Source organism: Epargyreus clarus, unplaced genomic scaffold (assembly GCF_041222505.1).
Source record: "Epargyreus clarus isolate Ecla_fem2 unplaced genomic scaffold, WU_Ecla_fem_2.2 ptg000015l, whole genome shotgun sequence".
Classification (NCBI taxonomy): domain Eukaryota; kingdom Metazoa; phylum Arthropoda; class Insecta; order Lepidoptera; family Hesperiidae; genus Epargyreus; species Epargyreus clarus.
The window spans coordinates 5,332,268-5,353,297 of record NW_027332223.1 but is presented as its reverse complement, the minus strand read 5'-3'; the positions used below and the strand labels follow the sequence as shown (position 1 = coordinate 5,353,297).

The 21,030-nt window shown below is 36.8% G+C and overlaps 3 protein-coding genes across 6 annotated transcripts; 2 read left to right on the top strand and 1 right to left on the bottom strand.

The window, feature by feature from the left end:
* Window positions 1-1,549: 1,549 nt before the first annotated feature.
* Asx (transcriptional regulator additional sex combs) lies at window positions 1,550-7,636 on the bottom strand. 2 transcript variants are annotated; one of them, XM_073080189.1, is made up of 7 exons: window positions 5,305-7,636; window positions 4,870-4,938; window positions 4,601-4,674; window positions 4,084-4,511; window positions 3,354-3,570; window positions 2,397-2,507; window positions 1,550-2,026 (listed from the first exon to the last, which is right to left on the bottom strand). In XM_073080189.1, exons 1-7 carry the CDS (start codon window positions 7,343-7,345, stop codon window positions 1,880-1,882), a joined length of 3,087 nt encoding a protein of 1,028 aa, XP_072936290.1. In that variant the 5' UTR covers window positions 7,346-7,636; the 3' UTR covers window positions 1,550-1,879. The 2 variants fall into 2 exon arrangements, with proteins under 2 accessions (XP_072936290.1, XP_072936291.1); XM_073080190.1 differs by lacking the exon at window positions 2,397-2,507.
* Window positions 7,637-8,626: 990 nt separating this feature from the next.
* LOC140747658 (uncharacterized) lies at window positions 8,627-15,200 on the top strand. 3 transcript variants are annotated; one of them, XM_073080186.1, is made up of 7 exons: window positions 8,627-8,861; window positions 8,980-10,098; window positions 10,376-10,437; window positions 11,575-11,634; window positions 11,745-11,978; window positions 12,398-14,024; window positions 14,255-15,200. In XM_073080186.1, the coding sequence occupies exons 1-6, from the start codon at window positions 8,848-8,850 to the stop codon at window positions 14,011-14,013; spliced, it is 3,105 nt and encodes a 1,034-aa protein (XP_072936287.1). In that variant the 5' UTR covers window positions 8,627-8,847; the 3' UTR covers window positions 14,014-14,024; window positions 14,255-15,200. The 3 variants fall into 3 exon arrangements, with proteins under 3 accessions (XP_072936287.1, XP_072936286.1, XP_072936288.1); XM_073080187.1 differs by having other exon boundaries at window positions 8,628-8,861; window positions 12,398-13,780; XM_073080185.1 differs by having other exon boundaries at window positions 12,398-15,200.
* Window positions 15,201-16,691: 1,491 nt separating this feature from the next.
* Window positions 16,692-19,818, top strand: LOC140747660 (tubulin polyglutamylase complex subunit 2). The gene is made up of 5 exons (XM_073080188.1): window positions 16,692-17,122; window positions 18,443-18,610; window positions 18,813-18,991; window positions 19,185-19,358; window positions 19,608-19,818. The coding sequence occupies exons 1-5, from the start codon at window positions 16,996-16,998 to the stop codon at window positions 19,764-19,766; spliced, it is 807 nt and encodes a 268-aa protein (XP_072936289.1). The 5' UTR covers window positions 16,692-16,995; the 3' UTR covers window positions 19,767-19,818.
* Window positions 19,819-21,030: the final 1,212 nt, after the last annotated feature.

Here is a 21,030-nt window from a genome sequence, read left to right as displayed (position 1 = left end):
AAAATATTATAGATAGGTATAAATATATTGCATAACTTAGTGTCACATTAGTGTACATGCCATTAAGAAAAACTTAAAGTAACAATTTCTATCATAAACTTACTTAGAATTGTCATTACAATAATACATATTCATCCAGATGTTTACCCCATCAGCCTTCTCGAGTCAATAAATATCTGTACATACCCTTAACTACAAAATTATCAAAAGTTGGGAAATCAGTGCATAATTTCTATTTGAAATCATGCAGAAAACTAAACCCTCACCAGATAAAGTAAAGGGTTATTTCAAACAGTAGCCAAAGCATTAGAATTCCTATAAATAACGAAATAACAATAGCATTAAAATAATGTTGTGATGTTATCCTTAAAAATATAATGGCAAATGAAATCTATAATGTATCCTATCTTTAAAGAAATTACTATAAAAGATTACATTGCCAAACGATTTTTTGAAATAAACTACTCAGATGCATGATATAATTTAAGTTAATCTGTTAATTTAACAAAAGGGAATCAGATCTTGTCTTATCTTTACACTCAAAATTTTCATTAATGTAATGTACCTAAATGGCAGGTAAAAAAGCCATACCACCGAAATAAATTAAGACCATCAAATCAACCATGGTCTTTTTATTATGCTCCCTTTATTCTAATTTGTGTACATTTTATTGCGGTCATTGTAGTCGATTATTGGAAAGCTACTTGGTATTTACTATCAGTCTAAAAACAGGTCTAATGTATTACGACGTGTGGTCACAGCTTCCTACAAATCATATAGAAAAATATAGGTAAATCTTGTGCAATGTAATGTCTATTATAATATAATATGATTTTTAAAAATCGTATCCATGTCATTAACAAGTTACAGTTTGAAGGTACATACATATTATTCCTAAAACTATTAATAATCACCTGTATAAATATATAATTCTATTGTTGCACCTACACGACCATCCCTTCATGTTGCAAAACTGTTAGCTGTAGTAATAATACTTTAAGTGTAAAATTACTAACAATCAATATCAAATGTATACAGATGTACACAATAGTAGTGAAAAGAAATCTCTTGCTCATAGATAATTATCTCTTATATTTCGTATTTTGTATTGAATATAAATTAATATGCAGCGAATAATCAGCACTCTTATACAACACACCTACACACAGGATATGTCACGAGTCACGACGCGAAGCGGTGTACATGTTGCGTGCACACAACACCACAAAACGTTATTGCTTATTTACAGCACGTTATTATTGGCAGCTACCTTTATATAAAGAACTAGCTCACAATTATATTAGTCGCAACTATAAATATCGTAGATTTGGAATAAGATGCACACTGGGCACTGTAAAAGAACCAGATGCAATTAAAATAAATGTGAATCTATCAACTGCAAGTACAATCTGATAGCACCGTTAACTATGATCACTTGTTTGTTTTTCAGTGTACATCTGCACTTACAATCAACTTACTTCACTGTATTGAGCTGTAAAAATAACCATAAGACTTGTCTTATCAAAAATGTACATATTTTATCAACTTGCATCAGCACTAAAGAAATTAAGGTCATTCCACAGTCGACATGTATCAGTGTGAGTTACGCTCATGTGTGAACTTCTTTCGTCCTGGCTCATCACTCTGATAACCCACCGTGTCATTGATATAATGCGCTTTTGGTTTCACTGAATGTCACGTTTCAATAAGACGTTATAGTGAAGATACTTCATTATTCTCAATGTATAAAAAAAGTTGTCCTCGCTGATTTTCGTATAAGTGTCTGCAACTGGAGCGAACACGACCTTGAGTGAACCGTGTCTGGGCGACAGTGAGGCCCCTTGACATGCCGCAGAGAAGCACAGGCAGGTCAGCCGGGTCAGCGGATGAGGCACGTGAAGCAGAGCTCGGCCGAGCCGATGCAGTCGTCGTGACAGAAGGCGCCGCACTTCTTGCAGAGGATCATGGCTCGCAGGTTGCACACGCACCCGTCGTCGGCGCCCACGCTTCGGCATCTTGTTACATTCTGTAAAATACACAGTAAAACAGTGTTTCATTATTTTGTTCTTAAATGTGTGTGAAGTCCATCTGCATTGAGCCAGGGGGTGGTGGATTATGGCCTAGCAGTGGGACAGAAGTCAGTCGAAGATGAAAGATATAAACACAAAGTGATAAAATTTATTATGTATGAACCCTAGCACCATAACTATTATGTTTTGTGATATTAGTTATGCTGATGTTTTCTGTAATCAAAGGTTTATCTAACCTGATCAACATGAGCCAACAGTAGTAAAGAGATATAAACAAGACAAATCACAAATGAATGAATGTAAGTCCTCAACAATATTTTAATTTAAAAGTGAAATTCATAAATAGGAAAATATTGAAATACTAACAACATTAGTGTTCTGATTAGACGGTGGTGCGCTAGATGCTCTAGGAGCGACATTAGGTGTCCGCTGAACGAGTATATATTGTCCCATGTTGTTGGATCTATTTTCATTCATCTGAAAAATGTCAAGTATTTATTAATAACAAGCCTCCCTGTGCCTTCAAGAGCTTACACTCCCTAGATATTTTCAGGGAATGAACTAGGTTTATCTTTAAGTTTCTATGATTTTCTTCCATAAAAAATTATATAGCTGTTTTAATGATTAGACCTATCACATATCTTATCAGACTAGATGATGTTTTAGTCAATTGGAAATAAGAATACTGGTGCAGATATTTTAAAATTCTTTGACTAGGAATTAATTGGCCTCACCAAATACCTCTACACTAGAAAAAAGGAGTCTAGAATTTGGCAGATGATGTGAATTGAGATTACATAAAGGAAGGAAGTCACAATATTGGTGACAGTGTGTTACATGATCGAGAGAAGCTCAAAAATAGTAAAAGTTATATGACATATAAATAAATAAATTTAATCTGTAACCTATCATATATCAGGTAAATAAAACTTTAAAAATTAAGCATGTATATAATGAGTATGAATATATATTTGGTTTTAAATTAAAGACCATTCTTCAAATATGTATTTTTAAGTACTAAACAAATGGTATAAAGTAAAGAATGTATAAAGAAAATTTTGTTCTAATTTGTATTGATCTTTACATTTACGCTAATCACGAAACTAAAACGGAAACGGAAAACTAAAAAAAAACGGAGGCATATGGTAGCCCCTTAAAGCCGTGTGAAGAAACCTTTATACATAGATAATGTTTTGTATAGTCCGCATAAAACTGCTAGTCCGTTCTGAATATAGCAACGAGTTGCATCGCCATAGCAGATTGTATGACTACACCTGCTTGCAACAACTTCAGAGCGGACTAGCAGTTTAGCGGTAACTGTACCTCATTGTGCGACATGACGGCGGCGGGCAACTGTCGCACGAGCACGGGCGGCGGCGGGCGCGGCGCGCGGGCGGGTCTGGCCAGCAGCGCGGGCGGCGGCCGCAGCTGCCCGCGCAGCGCGTCGCGGTTCGGGCTGTTCTGGATCACCGCCTGGCAGATCTGGTAGCTGCGCTCCAGGTTCACCGCGCCGGGCGGGACCTTGTTCGTGCTGCGACTCCTGGAATTAACGTCGCTCGCTATCACTGGACGAACATGGACCTCTCAAACATAATAGAAATTATATCAGTATAAACATAATTTCAATTATGTTTGTACAATAACTAAGTGCTGCTAATTGATATCCCACTGATAACCATATTTGAATCCTTAGCATTGATGATCGATGAAAAATGTGCTTATAAATAACCTCACAATAGATAGATAACCTCTTTGCCTTTTGCCTTTAAATGACGAAATAAGTTTGAACACTTAAAGTTCTAATTGACAAGTATACACGAAACTCGTGTCACTGTCTTTGCTTCTCCCTTATACCAATTATACACCCACACAAACTTTATAATGTTATAATATCACATGCATACTTTTTCATTACTTATTATTGCAACACTAATTATAATTAATATTGTTAAATTGGTTCTGCTTGCTTGCACTAAATTGCAAGGCTATTAATTTCTAATGGGCCTGGAAATAAACAGATATTTTATAATTACAGATTTCTATGAAATCATACCTGCCAGATTCTTTTCCAGATTTGGATTTTTTGCCCGTCGTTCTAACACTTTGTGAAACAGTTGCAGAATTAATTGGAGGATTAGTCACTGTAGTACTAGACACTAAGCTGGTAGCCGGTTCAGACTCTTGTTTAGTTGTTAAATCCTTCATTGATTGACAACTTTCCGATGAATTTGAGGATTCCATATTAAAGTTTGCATCCCTATCCTCTTTGTACATGCAGTTCTCATCATTAATATTCACATCTTCCATACTAGTTTTGGAGTCTTCACTCACATATTTCCCACTTTCAACATTTAGAGCTGAAAAATTGTGTAAAGTTATAATGTTTTCGTTATTTGTCCATTCATTCTCTGTTTTCCACGACACTGCCGAGTTTTTGGGCTTTGCTGGATCCTGCATAGTGTCATCGGGGTAAGATACCATCTGTAATAACAAATTGTGTATAAATTTTTAATAAGCCACTGAACATCCTATGTATACTAAAATTAATAAACAATGTTTTCATTACTTACGGATGTGTTGGTGACTTCCATCATTGGTATAGAAGAATTTTGTGTAATTGGCATTGTAACTACTGCTGTTACATCTGCAATCAATGTAATATTAGTCAACATCAACACTATCAATGATTATGTGGTCACAACATAACATGTCATCACATTTTGTAACTTAAAAGTCAACTTTTCTCTAACTACCTACTACATTTAAATTTATGAATAACATTAGCAAAATGTGAATTTAATAAATAATTTAATAAATTGATTTACCGACAATTACTTACTTGTTTCACTCATGTATGAGGTAAGTTCCATGAGATTAGGGTGGGGTGCATATTTAACATCTTCAGTTTCTGCAATTTATTAATAAATGTTATCATATTATTTTGTATACAATTGCAAATAATTTTTCTATAATTATTATTATGACGGTCTAAATAAAAATATTTTGTAGCCTCCCTTACATACAAGGCTTTATTTATTATGTTTCAGTTTGTTTGTTTAGCCCCTATTTTTACAATATAAAATACTGAAGCTACAGCTTCCAACTAATATAGCAAAATATTATTGTTTTAAAATCCTATTAGTTTGAAGAATTGTATGGGATTTCCAGTCAATACAAAATATTAGATATAAGAAATATTCAAAATATAGTTTAAAGCATCTAGTAAGAAAATAATTGGTTTTTAAGTACATTTTTATTGCATAGAATTACTTACGTGATGCTAATATTGAGAGTGCTCCTGTTTCTAATATAAAAGATTCTGCATCCTTAAAATGTTCATCATAATAATTTGGAACAACACTTTCAGTGGGTTTTTGTTTATCTTCAGATTTTGTCACCATTTCTACTTCCTCATGCTTAATGTTTGACTGCTCAATAGTTTGTTCAACAGAACATTCAGGTTCCTCAATAACATCCATGCTCTCATATACATCCTTCACAGGTGTAGGTGCCTTATTATGAGGTGAATCGTTGGAATCAAATACTATTGTAATATCATCTTGGAATGAGTCTGTTACAGTTTCATCGTTGTTATCATTAAGAGGTGATGCTTTTATGTCACTCTTTAATTCTACAGGACTCTGTTCTATTTCTGATGCCGAAGCAGGAACCTCATATTCATTTGCTACTTCTTCACTGCAATCATTTACTATTGATACATTATTTAAATGGGTCTCAATTTTTAAGCTGGACATGGAGGATACACTTCTCTCATCATATTCATAAAGAGAGGTAGTTGCTTTGCTGTCTTCACTGTTTGTATCGACATGATCCTGAGTGGTGTACAAGTGAAGCTCCTCATTTTGACTCAACTGCTCATTGTTGCAATTGGTTTCAACATCAGAGCAGTTGTTGCTACCAGATGCTTGTGCAGTGTGTGTATAAAAATTTGAATCATCTAATGTATAATCATCTTCGTACCTAAGTCTTTTTGAATACCTATAATCATCATTGTCATTACTTAGTCTCTTGGTAGGCTCATGGAGATTACTTTCAGAATCTGTAGTCTTGTCATCTTCACAATCTTTTGAAACACTAGACTCTTCAATTGTAACCACACTTATGTCTAATTCTTGTTTTATTTCGGTGCGATCTGACTCTCCGTCTTGCAGTAAAAGAGGATCAATTGGTGTGGTGGCAACAGTATCTTCAACCCTCTGTGTGGATGTTGAGTCTGAGAAAGTGAAATCCTGGCAATCTACATAGCCTTGACTGTGATTTTTAACATGTTTCAGGGGGAGTAAATCTGGTACTGGTGCTGATGATTTACTGCTAGCAGGAATAGGCTCATCATCACCTTCTTCTGCCTTTGCAGAAGAACGGGTCACAGCTCCAACATTTCTCATTCTTTTACTACTGCTAGATTTACTCTTCTTAATCTTTGGAACAGTACTGCTACTAGTTATAGAAGCTGTTGGTCTTAATTTAATTGTTGTTTTAAGAGATGGTCTCTCTGTATTTAAATTCATTGCAGATTTCTCTCTCCTAGCCTTTTCACCCCAAAATGGTTCAAAATGTTTCAATTTCCAAGGGTCAATTTTGCTTTTTTCTCTTTCTGCTTCAGTCTTCATTTTTTGCTGATTTTCAGGTGTAAATTCACCTCCAGATAAGCTGTCCTGCCATTCTATACAAGCACGAGCGAAAAATTCATTATTGAGACTAGATGAACTAAGGCGTCCTGATGTACTAGGTCGATCCACACTGGGCAGCAGCTGCCCTAGTTTATATTGATATAAAGGGGGAAGTAGAGAGAATGTGTGTTTATTTAATAGTGCTCTAATATTTGTGTTAACTAAAATGGAGTCAGGTGTTTCTAAATCAATGCATCCCTCTCTTGTTTGCTGTAGCTGTGCCGCTGTAGACAATTTCTTACCACTTCGTTTTCTAGGCTTAATACAGAAACCTGGTATACTGGCTAGAACTTCTCTCATTGTTGATAACTTATTAGATGTATTTGAGCTTGTTTCCGAGTATGAACTCGCTGCAGTCCATTCACGTGTCTCGGGGGGTGGTGGAGGAGGTAAAGGTTTTACTATGATTCTTGGAAGAGGTCTGGAATGATTTGAGCTTTTTTTCCTCCGTTTTGATTGTTTACGAGAGGAATGTTTGCTGGATTTTTCACCATCTTGAGGGATACGAATAACCGTGTACTGATCGTTGGTGCAGGGCAGGTACTTGCTGTCAGATGAATTGTCGGAATATTCCATGTCGTTATTGACAGTATGCGTGTTCATAGGTGATACATCTAATTCCATTGTTATGGGCAGTGCTTCCGCTTTTACACTCAAGTCTCGTATTCTGAAATAAAGTATTTATAAAACGAAGATTTATGCCGCTGACATTCACTATTTCAACCCATTGTGCATTACTTCACAACCCATGCAGAGTTGAAATAATCTTCGTAACATTTCAATAACGCACAACAGTCAATCATCACATTATTATTTGAAATAATTCAAGGTTGCAATGCTTTTGAGCGCAATATTCATTCCTTTTCACAACAGTAGAGCAAAAATCAAAATGTCACAACAACGCAGAAAATGGATTCCACTGAAATACGTTCCGATTTAGGCAGTATCATCCACATTTTATTCAATTTCAATGGTTTTCATACCTCAAATTAACACGGCCAAGGGGAAATTTAGATGAATTATCGTTTAAAATTTATGTTATATTAAGTCAGAACTTTATATTTGTACATTTCAAAACAATATCAATTTTATTAGAAAAATATTTTTTATTACTATGCCATTTGGCTTGAGAAATAAAACTATGTTTTACTAGTGAATGAAACAGTAAAATAGGACGGAAAATATTTTACTTAATTTATGTTAATAGATTAGCTATAGAATTTTCGAAGAAACAAAATACTTTCATATTAATATTGCTTTTTAGGACTATTTTGGACGCAGTTGTTGTATGCTCTAAGGTATATTGGCAAAACTATGCTCTAACGTTTAATTGAGACGTAAAACCTAATGTCCCTATTAAACATAAATTACAAGAAAGTATCGCACATTAGAATTATTTTATTTTATTATTTTAAGCTTGTCTATGGTTGATTGCAGAAAGTCAGAAATAACACAAAGCTCCACCAAATGAACCAACAGAACTAGAAAAGCCAACTTAGCCAACCACTAGTCTCGGGCGTAATAGTTCGCAACTGAAATCGCTCTATAGATAGAGCGAACAGCATAACTAGAGCTCGTGGCTCCTAAACGAACTAGTTCCCTCTTTTAGTTCGTCTGCTCCCAGCTGCTTTCCGAACAGCTGGGAAACAAAGAGCAGATAAACTAAAAGAGCGGGAGATCTCTCTTTTTTAATCAATTTGTATATTGATGTTTGTATAATTAAATTATAATGTTTGAGCGCTTAAAACAGGATAAACCTATTGATTTATATAAAATATGACAACATTAGTTCGGTTACCACCATTTTTTCACTAGTTCAGTTAGGAGCTAACGAACTATGGAGCGGGAAATCGGGGATCTGGTTCGCTTCCGTACTAGTTCGTTCGTGAACTACACAAGACTACCAACCACTACAAACCACTGCCGCCCAACAAGATCGCCGCCATTTTGTTTCACTCATGTGGTGTTGCGAATGGCATTTTTACATCATAAACTTAATTGATTATCTCTTATTACAAGAAGTATTATAAGTGTTACATTATATTTTAACCCGTGAGTGTAATAAGTTTCGTAATTGTATATCATACAATACGTTCGGTTACGAGGAATAAGCAAGCGGTGTAAGAATGGGTCGCGGAAGGTAAATAACGGCTTTGTCACGGCGCAATAATTAACATTAAATAATTTATTAATTGTTATTTAACTGGAAGACTTGATATTTCTATTATTAAATCGGTTGTTTATGTTGATTTATATAGGGATAGAAGTCGCGATAGGCGTCGGAGTCGTAGCAGAAGCCGGAGCCGAAGTCGTAGTCGCAGCCCACGCTATGGTCTCGGGTCCGGAGGCGGAGGAGGCGGAGGCGGTTACGGCGGTGGACGTCGAAGCAATCCTGGCGCTAACTTACGCAAACCTAAATGGGACTTAAGTAGGCTGAAACCTTTCAAGAAAGATTTTTATGTGCCCCATCTTGACGTCGAAAATAGATCAGAATCTGAAGTGGAATCTTGGAGAAGCGACAATGAGATAACTCTCAAAGGTCGTAACATCCCTAAGCCTACATTAACGTTTGATGAAGCAGGATTTCCAGATTATGTGATGGATGAAATTGATAAAATGGGCTTTTCGAAGCCTACACCAATTCAAGCTCAGGGTTGGCCCATTGCCTTAAGTGGTAATGATATGGTAGGTATAGCTTCTACGGGTTCGGGAAAGACACTTTCATATATACTGCCAGCTATTGTACACATTAATAACCAACCTAAATCTAGTAGAGGGGATGGCCCTATTGCACTTGTTTTAGCCCCAACTAGGGAGTTAGCCCAACAGATTCAAGAAGTATGTGATAAGTTTGCTAACACATCTAAAATTCACAACACATGCTTGTTTGGAGGGGCTCCAAAGGGGCCTCAGGCTAGGGACTTAGATGCTGGAGTAGAGATTGTCATTGCGACACCTGGACGTTTACTTGATTTTTTGGAAAGTGGTAGAACAAACCTGAAAAGATGTACCTATCTAGTTCTTGACGAAGCAGACAGAATGTTGGACATGGGATTTGAGCCTCAAATCAGGAAAATCATTGAACAAATTAGGCCTGATCGACAAACTCTTATGTGGTCCGCTACTTGGCCCCGAGAGGTGCAGAGTCTGGCATCGGAGTTCTTAAAAGATTACTTGCAAATTAATGTTGGGTCCCTGCAACTGGCTGCTAATCACAATATTTTGCAAATTATTGATGTCTGCATGGAATATGAAAAAGAGACTAAACTGAGCACCCTGCTTAAAGAGATTATGGCTGAAAAAGAGAACAAAACAATAATTTTCATTGAGACAAAGCGACGGGTTGATGATATTACAAGAAAAATGAAACGTGATGGGTAAGGAGAATTTTATAAAACATACTGTACTATGTTATATTGTTCTAAATGTTTTGACAAATATTTCTTCCTATTACAAAATTATGTTATTGAAGAAGTTAAACTCAAATTATTTTGTTTTCATGTCACAACATATTTTCAAATTCTGATTTCCTTTTAATTTAGATGTTACTTGTTATTGGTTAGTTTTCTGATGGAAAGTTTTACCTACATATAGTTTATTTTTTCCCTTGCACACATTCATTCTGCAATTGTAGCATTGTGTATTTGTTTTTAGGTGGCCTGCAGTATGCATTCACGGAGATAAGTCCCAAAATGAACGTGATTGGGTCCTGCAAGGTAAGTTTTGACACTGCTAGAGCTACTTGTAAACAGCTTTATTCTTTTTCTTTTATTTAATATTATATTAATATATTATAATTACTATGCATTCAAATAAACAAAACAACATTTGAATTCTCTCCATTTATTAAAAAAAACTAAACAAGGCGAATCTATATATTTACATATGTAGCCAGTAGTAAAACAATCGAGAAGCGGTATCGGACTAGCGTGGAGCGACGGATCGCGGCGAGTGTGCAGTATAGAGACGGTATCTGAACACGTGTCTGCATGTGCAGGCTGCGGAGGGCTGCGGCTGGGCGGCGGAGGCGGCGGCGCGCGTGCGTCCGTCGCCGCTAAGCCTCCGGCGGCGGCTCGCCGCGGCCGCACCGCACCCGCCCCTAGTTGACGGGGCTAAGCCTTAAGCGCTCTGACTTGCATCGCGGCGTCGTGTCTGAGCCGCTTCTCGCGTGTTCGGCGCGGCGAGGCTCGCCCCCTCGCCGGCAGCGACCGCAAGCGCTGCCGCCGTGCCTTTGCGACCAGCAGCGCCCGGCGAGCGCTCGCGGCCGCGCCCGCGCCTCGGCCTCGGCGCTCGCATCTCTGTTTGCGCCTCGCGCGCTGCCGGCTCCCTTGCTATCACTTGTTGTTTAATGCACATTATACGTCTAAATCTCGATGGAATCCTAGCTCCTTAGTAAGTTTAATTCGAGACTTCCAATAATTTAATGTATGTGTCTCATAGAGAACAGTATGAAGAAGCAACTGAACCAGTTAAATAAAAAAATATATACATTGTATACATAACTTTACATAGTTGGTGATATAGTACTGCAAGCTGTTTATAATGTGTATTTTATAATGTACATTAGTAGTGTGCTTTTGTTATATTACATTTTAATAAATATCTCTTTAAAAGGTATTTCTTTTGACTGTAAGTGTCAATTGAGACAGCATACAATAGAATAGATACTTGAGTCTCAATGATTTTTTTGATATTAATATACAATATAGCATCATTTACATACTGGATAAAAAATTACAATGGTCTGGTAAGGCAATAGATTTAGTACTTGTTATGTCACAATTAAATACATAAAATTCATGTTACGCTTACGATTCATTACTTACATTTACACTATACTGATATTTTTTCAGATTTTAGAAGTGGCAAAGCTCCTATACTTGTTGCTACTGATGTTGCTGCCAGAGGTTTAGGTATGTATAATATAAATTTATATGATAGAAGCCAAAAGTATTAATCAAAAATGCAGGTCAGTTCTTTTATAACCAAAAATGTTTACTATATATTGAAACTTTATTTTCAGATGTTGATGACGTTAAATTCGTTATTAATTTTGATTACCCAAGCAACTCCGAAGACTATGTTCATCGTATTGGAAGAACAGGACGAACTAATAAAACGGGAACTGCGTACACATTCTTTACGCCTTCAAATGCAGCTAAAGCGGCCGATTTGGTATCTGTTTTGAAAGAAGCCAAACAAGTCGTAAATCCTAAGCTGCAAGAGTTGGCCGAACGTGGAAGTGGTGGAGGTCGTCGTAAGTACTTAATTTCATACAACTTTCCTAATACTTTATGATATGAATTATTCCATGCAAACTTTTATCTTAAACTAGTTGTGCCCCGCGGTTTCACCCGCGTTAAAAAGAAATAACGCGGGAAACCGCAGTGCACAGCTAGTTCTAATATATAAGTAGCTTAAGTTACTCCTCATTACATCAGTTACCTACCAATAAAAGGCCCGTCAAAATCGGTTCAGCCATTTCAGAGATTAGCCAGAACAAACAGACATAAAAAAATTGAAAAATGTTATTTTGGTGTACGTACTGTATATTCATATGAATGTAGTAAAAAGCGGTTATTTCAATATTAAAAACAGACAGTCTAATTTTATTTATATGTATAGATAACATGTTAATATTAAGTGGCATTGTACATTGCATATTATTGTTCGTAGGTCATCGCGGTCGCGGAGGAAGGTACAGGCGGGGCCGTCGCTCCCGCTCCCGCTCGCGCTCGCGCCGCCGCCGCTCGCGCACGCGGTCGCGCTCCCGAGACCGTCGCCGCCGCCGCCACAGCTCGTCGCGCTCGTCTCGCAGCAAGTCCTCCAGATCTTCAAGAAGTCATTCGCGCTCTCGCTCCCGATCACGAAGCCGATCTCGTTCAGGCAAGTGCAGCCCACAAAAAGAGGTCACTAATGGTGGGTCGCAGATAGCGCCCCAAGCACTCTTGCCGACGCCAAAGCCGCTCCTGCCGACTCCGATTGGTCCACAGTTGCCCACGTCATTTGAAACGAACGGGAAAGGAACCTACAATCCTCCTCCCCGAAATGACTCCTTTCCTAATACAGATTTTCCTAAAAATGACAACAAAAGTCATAGTGTTAATAATGTACAATCTTCGTTATATCAAATTCAACCATCTAATCAGCAGTCTCAAAACCACCAGAATCTTTCACCTTCAGAACAACAATATTCGACCCAATACCAACAAGGTACAGATCAGCACACATCAAATATGATTCCACCTTTAATGGGCTTAAATCCTCAAATGAATATGTGTATGCCAGCTTCTATGAATGGAAATAGTTTTGTTATGTCTCCCTATTATCCTTCCGATCAGTATGGCATGATGATGCCCACATTTGGCGCCAGTAGTATGTTCCCATCTGTACAGGCATGGGGTGCAGTTCCTCCACCACCTCCCCCTCCACCCACATCCGACTTATCCAGTGGTGGGGCCCATATCCCGTATAATCAGGGTCACAGCGGCTTGGCGCAAAATGGCCTGGAATCAGATTCCAGAAAGCGAGGAAATCGTGCTGGTGGTCTCGGAAGCTCATCTTCTCACGGCCTGGGCGCGAGCGGGAACACGCTCGTGTCGGGAGTTAACGCGAGCTCGAACTCCGTCGGGGGTCTCGGTGGAAGCTATGCCTCTAGCGGAGGCCATGCCTCCAGCGGAGGCCTGGGTTCCGGCGACGGTCTTGGCTCCGGGAGCAGCGGCTACGGAGGGCTCGGCTCTGGAGGCCTGGGCTCCGGAGCGGGCCCCAGTTCCGGAGGAGGCCTGGGCTCTGGCGGGGGCCTGGGCTCAGACGATGCGCCGACTCACTCGCGTTCGAGAGGCGGGCGCGACAGGCGCCGGCGCGGAAGAGGACGAGACCACGACGACCACGGCTCGGATAACCCGGGCGGTGGTCTCGGCTCAGACAGCTCCGGCGGCCTCGGCGGCGGCCTGGGCCAGGCCACTGGTGGATTGTCCTCTGGCGGTCTCGGCGTATCCCATGGGGGCCTTCTGCCGCGCATGTTGCCACAAAACAGCGGCGATAACCTAGGATCTCAAGGTGCCAATTTCACAGCATTCGGTTCTTACGCTACTAAGAATATTAGAAATCAAATGGAAAGTCTTAGCGGTACTTTTGAGGGTAATAATGGTTTGGAGTACATTGGTCTGCAAAATATGGGGCCCGGTAGGCCGCCAGGAGCTGGTATGGATCAAAATGGTTTAAACTGTGCGCTGGCTAATGGCTCCATGGGGTACAGTAATGACCGCCAGAGGAATCGCCAACGACGGTGAATACAACTGAGGTTTGTTATATTCAAACCAATGCAAACTCACATCTATAACTATCTGCTCACTTGTTTACAGGCACCATCCATGATACTTAAAAGCCAACATATTCATTTTTCAAAATGTGTTAATTGTGGCTTGTGTTCTGTAAACGCCGGACTAATCATTCACTATTTATTGTTTAATACAGCTGTAATAAAAAGATGTGTTGATTTAGTTATTAATAGATTTTATTTTATTTTTACAGAAAACGGCTACAATGGAGATTCACGACGACGTAGAAGACGTTAAGTTATCAGACTGCAGAGAACATGAAAATTAGGTGTATGAGACTACATAGAATTTCATTCCATGTATTTATGTTTGTGCATTGAGTACCAATAGTGTTTTAGTTGCATATAATTTCCTGAATATCTCATTAGGCATTTCTAAGGTAATCAATGTAACATAACTTTTTAATTATAGGATTTTGTACAATTATTATAATATTTAAGCTGAGAGCAATTTTTTTTAGTGTAATAATGTTTTTTGAGTATTAAAATAACCACCTCTTGATAACCAATGTATGTTTGTGTAAGGGTGCTTACCAATCCCTCAAGATCTGCGATGATTGGTTATTGTTCAAAACCATATAAGTCGATTAAGATTGACTATATCAATCGTATGTCTTATCATATGAATGTAGGAAACCCTATGAGATATAATTGTATTTATGGACTGGTTTGGATTTTATCCAATATTACATACTTCAGTGACTAAAATTTCTGTTATGTGTTGTGTATACCCAATGTGTGTAATATACTTAAATTTATTTGTATACCTTAAGAGCATTCTTATTGAGGAGCCAAGTATATAGCAGTGTTTTCTTATATAAACAGCAAATCACAGTAAAGCAAATTTACAGTATAGGTTACAGGATTAGTGTAATAATATTATTACAAAATTCATATTAGTCTACTAATTTTATAACGTAAATTTGTGATTTTAGTAGGTACTAAAAATATTTTACTTAAATATGATCATAATGGTAGAACAGATGTTTGTTTGTTCCTTTCTACACAATTGCAATATGTGATGTAAAAAAACTCATTGTATCTTCTGTATTGAAAGAAAACCTTTGTGAGATTGTATTTGAATTTTACTTTGTGTAAATCCCAATGTATCTTAAAGGAAGAAATAAATGATATAAACAATATTGTTGTTATTTATCAAACAAAATCCTTGCAAAACTTTCTACTCAAATAATACCTGCGGGCTCTTTGATATATTGAAAAGTACTTGTAATATATTTATAGGCTTCGCTTTATTAGTCTGGGAATAATTCCATGAGTGTAGTATTAACTATTGAAAAACACTTAGCATCAAATACAGTAGCGGACAAAGGTCGGCGGAGGCCCTGGGCGGAAAGTTGAATGGAGGCCCCCGTGTAAAAAGTTATTTGATTTACAAAATGACAAATGTGTCGTAGAATTATTCGGTGCCCTTTTTTTCGCTGACTGAAACACATTTCATAGATTGTTGGATTCTGACGACCTTTTTTTTAAGCAACTGTGTTTGGTGGCCCCCCAAGATCGGAGGCCCGGGGCGGACCGTCCCTTTCGCCCTTAAGCCGCTAGAGGCCCCCACTGTAATTCCAGCGACTTTTTAATAAAATCTATTTATAGGTGAGAGTTAGGATTTGTGTTAATAAAAATAAAATTTAGTTTTAATTAATAATATAATAAAATAGATACCTACGTATCAGCATTATATTTCGAAAAAGAGGCACTCCTTTTTATTAAGTACCTTTACAACTACCTCAAAAATGTTTCTTATTTATTAAATATAAATAATGTTTATTTAGTAAACTTTTACAAGTCTGGTTTTACTTATTGTATGTCCATTGCCCATTAACATCAAACAATGATCCAGTTTAGACAACATATATCCAAGCATTTGAGAGCTTGCCTTTCAATAACCATGGTTACACATTTTGTTTATATAATTGACAGAGATTTGTAGTAAAATTTATCCTATCATGAGTTTTTGTGTGGATTTGGTATCAGAAGATTCTTTTTACGAAAATATAACTCTGGGCGTAACAAAACTTCTGGGTAACACAATTATTATTAAAACTAATAAGAATTCGCTTTATGCTTTGGCAAAAATTGGAATCCATCAGGCACTGGCCCTAATAACATTTCACTTATTTTTACCCAGTCTGCACAATTGCTTGAGGCCATTAGTGTTTCTAAGTCATCTCTTCCAAAATATGAGGGGGGTCTTTCGTTAATTTTTTGTGGTGGATTCTCTAATAGACCAACAGGAACATAGCGATATAAAAATGAAAGCCATTCAAGTAAGAACTTACGGGTATTCTCAACTCCTTGTGTGTCAGAGCCCCAGTGCTCCAGGCCATAGTTTGAAAATTTTTTTATTATATCAAATCTCTCTTTGCTGCTAATATCCCACAATTTTTGTTCTTTGATTTCGGTGAATATCCATGGTTTAATTAGTGCTCCACGACCTATCATAACACCTGAAACTGTAGGAGCTAATTCTTTTCTTGCTATATAATCCTCATAAGTCAGAATATCACCATTACCATAAAGGGGACAAGGAGCTGCTACCTTAGCACAAGTTTCTATATACTGCCAATCGGCTGATCTTGTGTATCGGGCCTCTCTTGACCTCCCATGCAGTGTAATGAGTGATGCACCACATTGAACTAATTTCGGAATTATTGTGTGAGCTATTTTTTTATCTTGATATACACCTGTTCTAATTTTTGCTGTAAAAGGAATGTCTAAAAATTTAGAAGCACTTTTGACTGATAATTCTAATGCTGGCAGTCTATGCATCATACCACTACCACCTCCTTTTTTATAAATCAAATCAATTGGGCATCCGAGGTTTAAGTCAATAAAATCCAGTTCTGTGTTTTCTTTCAGCAACTGAGCTACTTTGGTTATTATATAGGGATTATTTCCACATATCTGGGCTCCAAATATGTCTTCTGTTTCATGTCTCTTAACTAAGGCCCACTCTTGTTTCAACCCTTTTAGAAGAGATTCACATAGAGCCATTTCTCCACAGGTAATATCTGCACCAAATTCCTTACAAATTCTTCTAAATGGTAAGTTGCCCACAGTAGTTAGGGGACTAAGATACAATTTATCCTGCCAATCAATGGTTTTCTTTTCTCTTGGTAATAGTTTTATTAAATCTTCATCAGTAATTGCGCCCATCGGGGCAGGCTCTGTCTTGTTCCTAGGGTCCAAAAGCTTAACGACACTCTCGGCGATAGTAAAATCATATTGCTTTTTCTGAAGTTTTATTTGTAAGGCGGATTGTAATGTATTTTTTGTATCCTCTTTCCAAGTTTTATATTTTTCTTCATCAACTAAATTGTAACCTTCTGCTGTTATATGACTAGATCCAAATCTACACGAGATACCCCTCGGGCATTGACCTCTAAGATTGAAAACATGGCACTCCTTCCCTATATCTTCTGGCTTAGATTTCAAGTAATCAAGCGGGCTGTGTATAAATTTGCAATTAGCGAATTTGCATGAATTTTCTTCATCTTTTGATACCAAATTCACAATGCTTGGACAAGGTTTGTTTTGTTTATCATCTTTAAATGTCTTAGGCCTGGCTTTATTCTGTCCCCTTTTCTTATTTTTGGTAGCATTTAACTTGCCGGTATCCTCGTCAGGTTTTGCTTTCTTTACTTCCGGAATATCACTTTCACTTAATTTGTGCTTACGTAACGAGTTATTGTCTTGACTATTCTCAGTTTTATTTGGTCTTTGAATAACATATTCTTCTTTTATAAAACAAACACCAGCAGTGGCGGTCATCTTGCTGTTATCTTAACTTTTGTGAATATTATTTATTCGTAGTAAATGTTAATATCATGTACACCATTAATAATGGATAAGAGACAAGATAAAACTATATTTTAGATAAACACGTTTGTCTTTATCTGTAACATTTTAGAAATATTAGGTTATAATAAAATGTTACCTTGAAATAAACACATGAGAATTCATGACATTTCATACGAGATTATTTTGTATTGCGATTGTCAATGTCAAATAAACATCGAGTCTTGAGCATTCGTAAATTTTACAAAGATAGTTACAATATACAGCCAACTAAAATCCATTTTTACTAACAAAAAAGTTTTTTCCCTTTATATGAAATATCTATAATATTATGGCAATAAAATAATTATTTATGGGAATATTATTTATCCGAATTAACAAGGATTATTAGAAATAAATATTCTCAGAAGAATATTAACTTTACCCCGTATTTTAGAAAATGCAACCCACTGACTGCAAAAATTATTAAAAAAGGAAGTATCCTAACGCTATGAAGAATCATAACGCTAATTTAAGTATTTGTACCATAATTCTTATTAAAAACGGCATTGATTCATTTGTTTCAGAATCTGATCCTCGTATATCTAACGTGGTAGTGGAGCGCAGGGTTCCTTGCGATAGAGTAGCGCTTTCCAATTGGGAACAAAGACACTCTGCAATATTACCAGAAGACCTTCGAAACTTCTATACGTCTAGCGATGGATTTCAACTGACTTGGCACTATAAATATTCAGGAAAGTTAAAAATTACTTAACAAGTATCATGTATAATAATCATGTTAATAATCTATCTGCTTTTTAACTATTTAATTTGGTAAATTGCAAATCAACTCGCGACTAAGTTGATTTGCAATTTAAATCAGCCATCTATATACATAATAGTTACAAAATATTAATCATTTTGGTTTTGCTTTTACGTTTTATTTTATTTCTACAGCTGATGAAATTTTACCTGTGGGATCAATTCGGGTAAATTGTTTGAACGAATTATGTCTATCTCCCGCTTTAAAGGACCTTTTGGATTTTTCTCTGACCCGCCAGAATGCTGGTCCACGTCCCGTATTTAATACCAAAAGTAAAGTTTTTGAATTGGATTCGTGTAGAACTATAGGGAAGGTAATTTATTTTCATAATTATGATTTAATAGTTTCTAGACAAAGATTTGTATTCATTACAAGATGTGTCCAGTTAACTAATATTTCGGACCAATAATTCATATGTAAGTAGATATTAAAGGTGCTAATTACTCACGCCAAAGAAAACAAATAGACGTGCAAATGACCCTTAATTAATTGGTAAAAATTCAAAGGTATGTTTGGTGTACACCGGTGGTTCATGGTCGGTGTGGCTGGCGACGCGGGAGGGTGCTTGGGGCTGGCTGGCAGACTCGTTTACACACTATTTCCGCATGGCATTGGTTCATCTTGGACTGCCGGGGTGGCAAGCCGCATTTGCCAACTTACCCCTCATTCCCTGGGCTGAGGTACCTACTGAAATATGTTACGATAGAAACAAGTATAATTCAGTCCTTTAAAAGCTTCATTTTTCAGTAAACAAAAGAAGATTCTGTGTGATCTGCCAATGGTACAAAATCGAAATTGTAAACTATTTATCAAATTAATTGTGGGTAGCTTCATTGTTACCCATAGACATTTCTTAATATGAAAGGTCTTTTGTTCCCCACAAAAAATATTTCCACCGCGCGATTTGGTATATGTACTTTTCTTTGCAGCAATTGTTCCTTCTGCTGGCGCCCCATCTCTTGGAGAAGGCAGAAACCGAGAATGCTTCAATTTCAACCGGGGGTGAAACCGGGCTAAACCACATTGATCCCAATATATTCAAAACATCTGTACGTCAACATAAGGGGACAACTAGACAGAATAACTAGCAACAAACATTTGTTAATAAACAGTGTCATAAATAAATATCATGGCAAAAAATATTATGTTTTTTAATACATCATGTAAGATTACAGTGCTCGTATTTACGTCTAAAATTACTATAACGATTATAGCTGTATGCTTGGGTATATCGTAAATGGTTTATGTAAACCAACCCCAATTTTGATTTCGATATGAATTTATTTTGTTGTTTTATAATATAAGAGTAGCAGACGAGCATGCAGTCCGCCAGATGGCAAGTGGCTACGGCCGCCATGAACAACTAGATAAGATTATATTCCTACCAGAAGTCGGCCTCAAATTCGCCGCTAACCCTTATGACTTCTCCAACGTCTCGGAAATTTTTTACCACAGCTTTCAAACGAGTACACAACAGTGCTTAACACTGCTGTCATTAGGCGGAAATAGGTTTGGCGGTGGTACACCGGAGTCGGTCCACAAAAGATTCTACCGCCTTCAAAGGGTTTAATAATAGAGATTACTTTCGCAAATTATGTTTATTAATTGCTGTAAAAACAAAATGCAAAATACAAATTAAAATAAAGCAATATTATACAGTACCTATGTATATATTGGATAAATCTTGACACAATAAAATTTATAGCTAAACAACAAATTAAAATGGACGGAATGTGAGATTCTTAATGAAATTGTAAGCTTAATAATTACAATAAATCAATTGTAGCTTATAATTAATACCTCTAGATATAAAAAAAAAAATCATTGAACTTAATCCTAATATATACTCGTATTTCGTTTTATATGAAAAATATATTAACGCTATAGGCAATCTATCTTGATTTTACTTGGTTTTAGGATATTTTTATTCAATTTGCGTATGATAAAGGTAAAGTTCATGAGGTGTTTTGTTGATGTAGCTCAAGCCGATGTGATATCGTGTGATGTTGAGTTGTCTTCTAATGCAACAATCTTAATTAATCTATATTCTAATTGGCAGCTGCTGAATTAAGCTAAAATATTCTAGATGCATGTACACAGCATTAATTATTAGGTATCTATTGTGAGAAAATATTTAAAAATATGTTCAATTTGCGCTTCCAAAATGTGGTATTTGAATACATTTCTTAATAGTAAATTTAGCATTTAATTATAAAATTCATTTCGAACAAAATGCCGAATTAACTATAATTATTAGGCCTGTGTAGCATTACCTATACCTAAAATTAAGTAATATTACAGAAATATGTACTTACTTATTCTAAACACACATTGTTTTGGTGGGATTTTTAA

Coding starts and splice junctions, on each gene's coding strand:
- LOC140747660 (XM_073080188.1), top strand. CDS start 16,996: ATGTCTTCTGTTTCATGTCTCTTAACTAAGGCCCACTCTTGTTTCAAC. Junction 18,992..19,184: donor CGTGTAGAACTATAGGGAAG/GTAATTTATTTT, acceptor AAAAATTCAAAG/GTATGTTTGGTGTACACCGG. Junction 19,359..19,607: donor CCCTCATTCCCTGGGCTGAG/GTACCTACTGAA, acceptor TTTTCTTTGCAG/CAATTGTTCCTTCTGCTGGC.
- LOC140747658 (XM_073080186.1), top strand. Junction 10,099..10,375: donor AGAAAAATGAAACGTGATGG/GTAAGGAGAATT, acceptor ATTTGTTTTTAG/GTGGCCTGCAGTATGCATTC. Junction 11,979..12,397: donor TGGAAGTGGTGGAGGTCGTC/GTAAGTACTTAA, acceptor TATTGTTCGTAG/GTCATCGCGGTCGCGGAGGA.
- Asx (XM_073080189.1), bottom strand. CDS start 7,345: ATGGAATTAGATGTATCACCTATGAACACGCATACTGTCAATAACGAC. Junction 4,675..4,869: donor CTCATACATGAGTGAAACAA/GTAAGTAATTGT, acceptor CATTGATTGCAG/ATGTAACAGCAGTAGTTACA. Junction 4,512..4,600: donor TGGAAGTCACCAACACATCC/GTAAGTAATGAA, acceptor TTGTTATTACAG/ATGGTATCTTACCCCGATGA.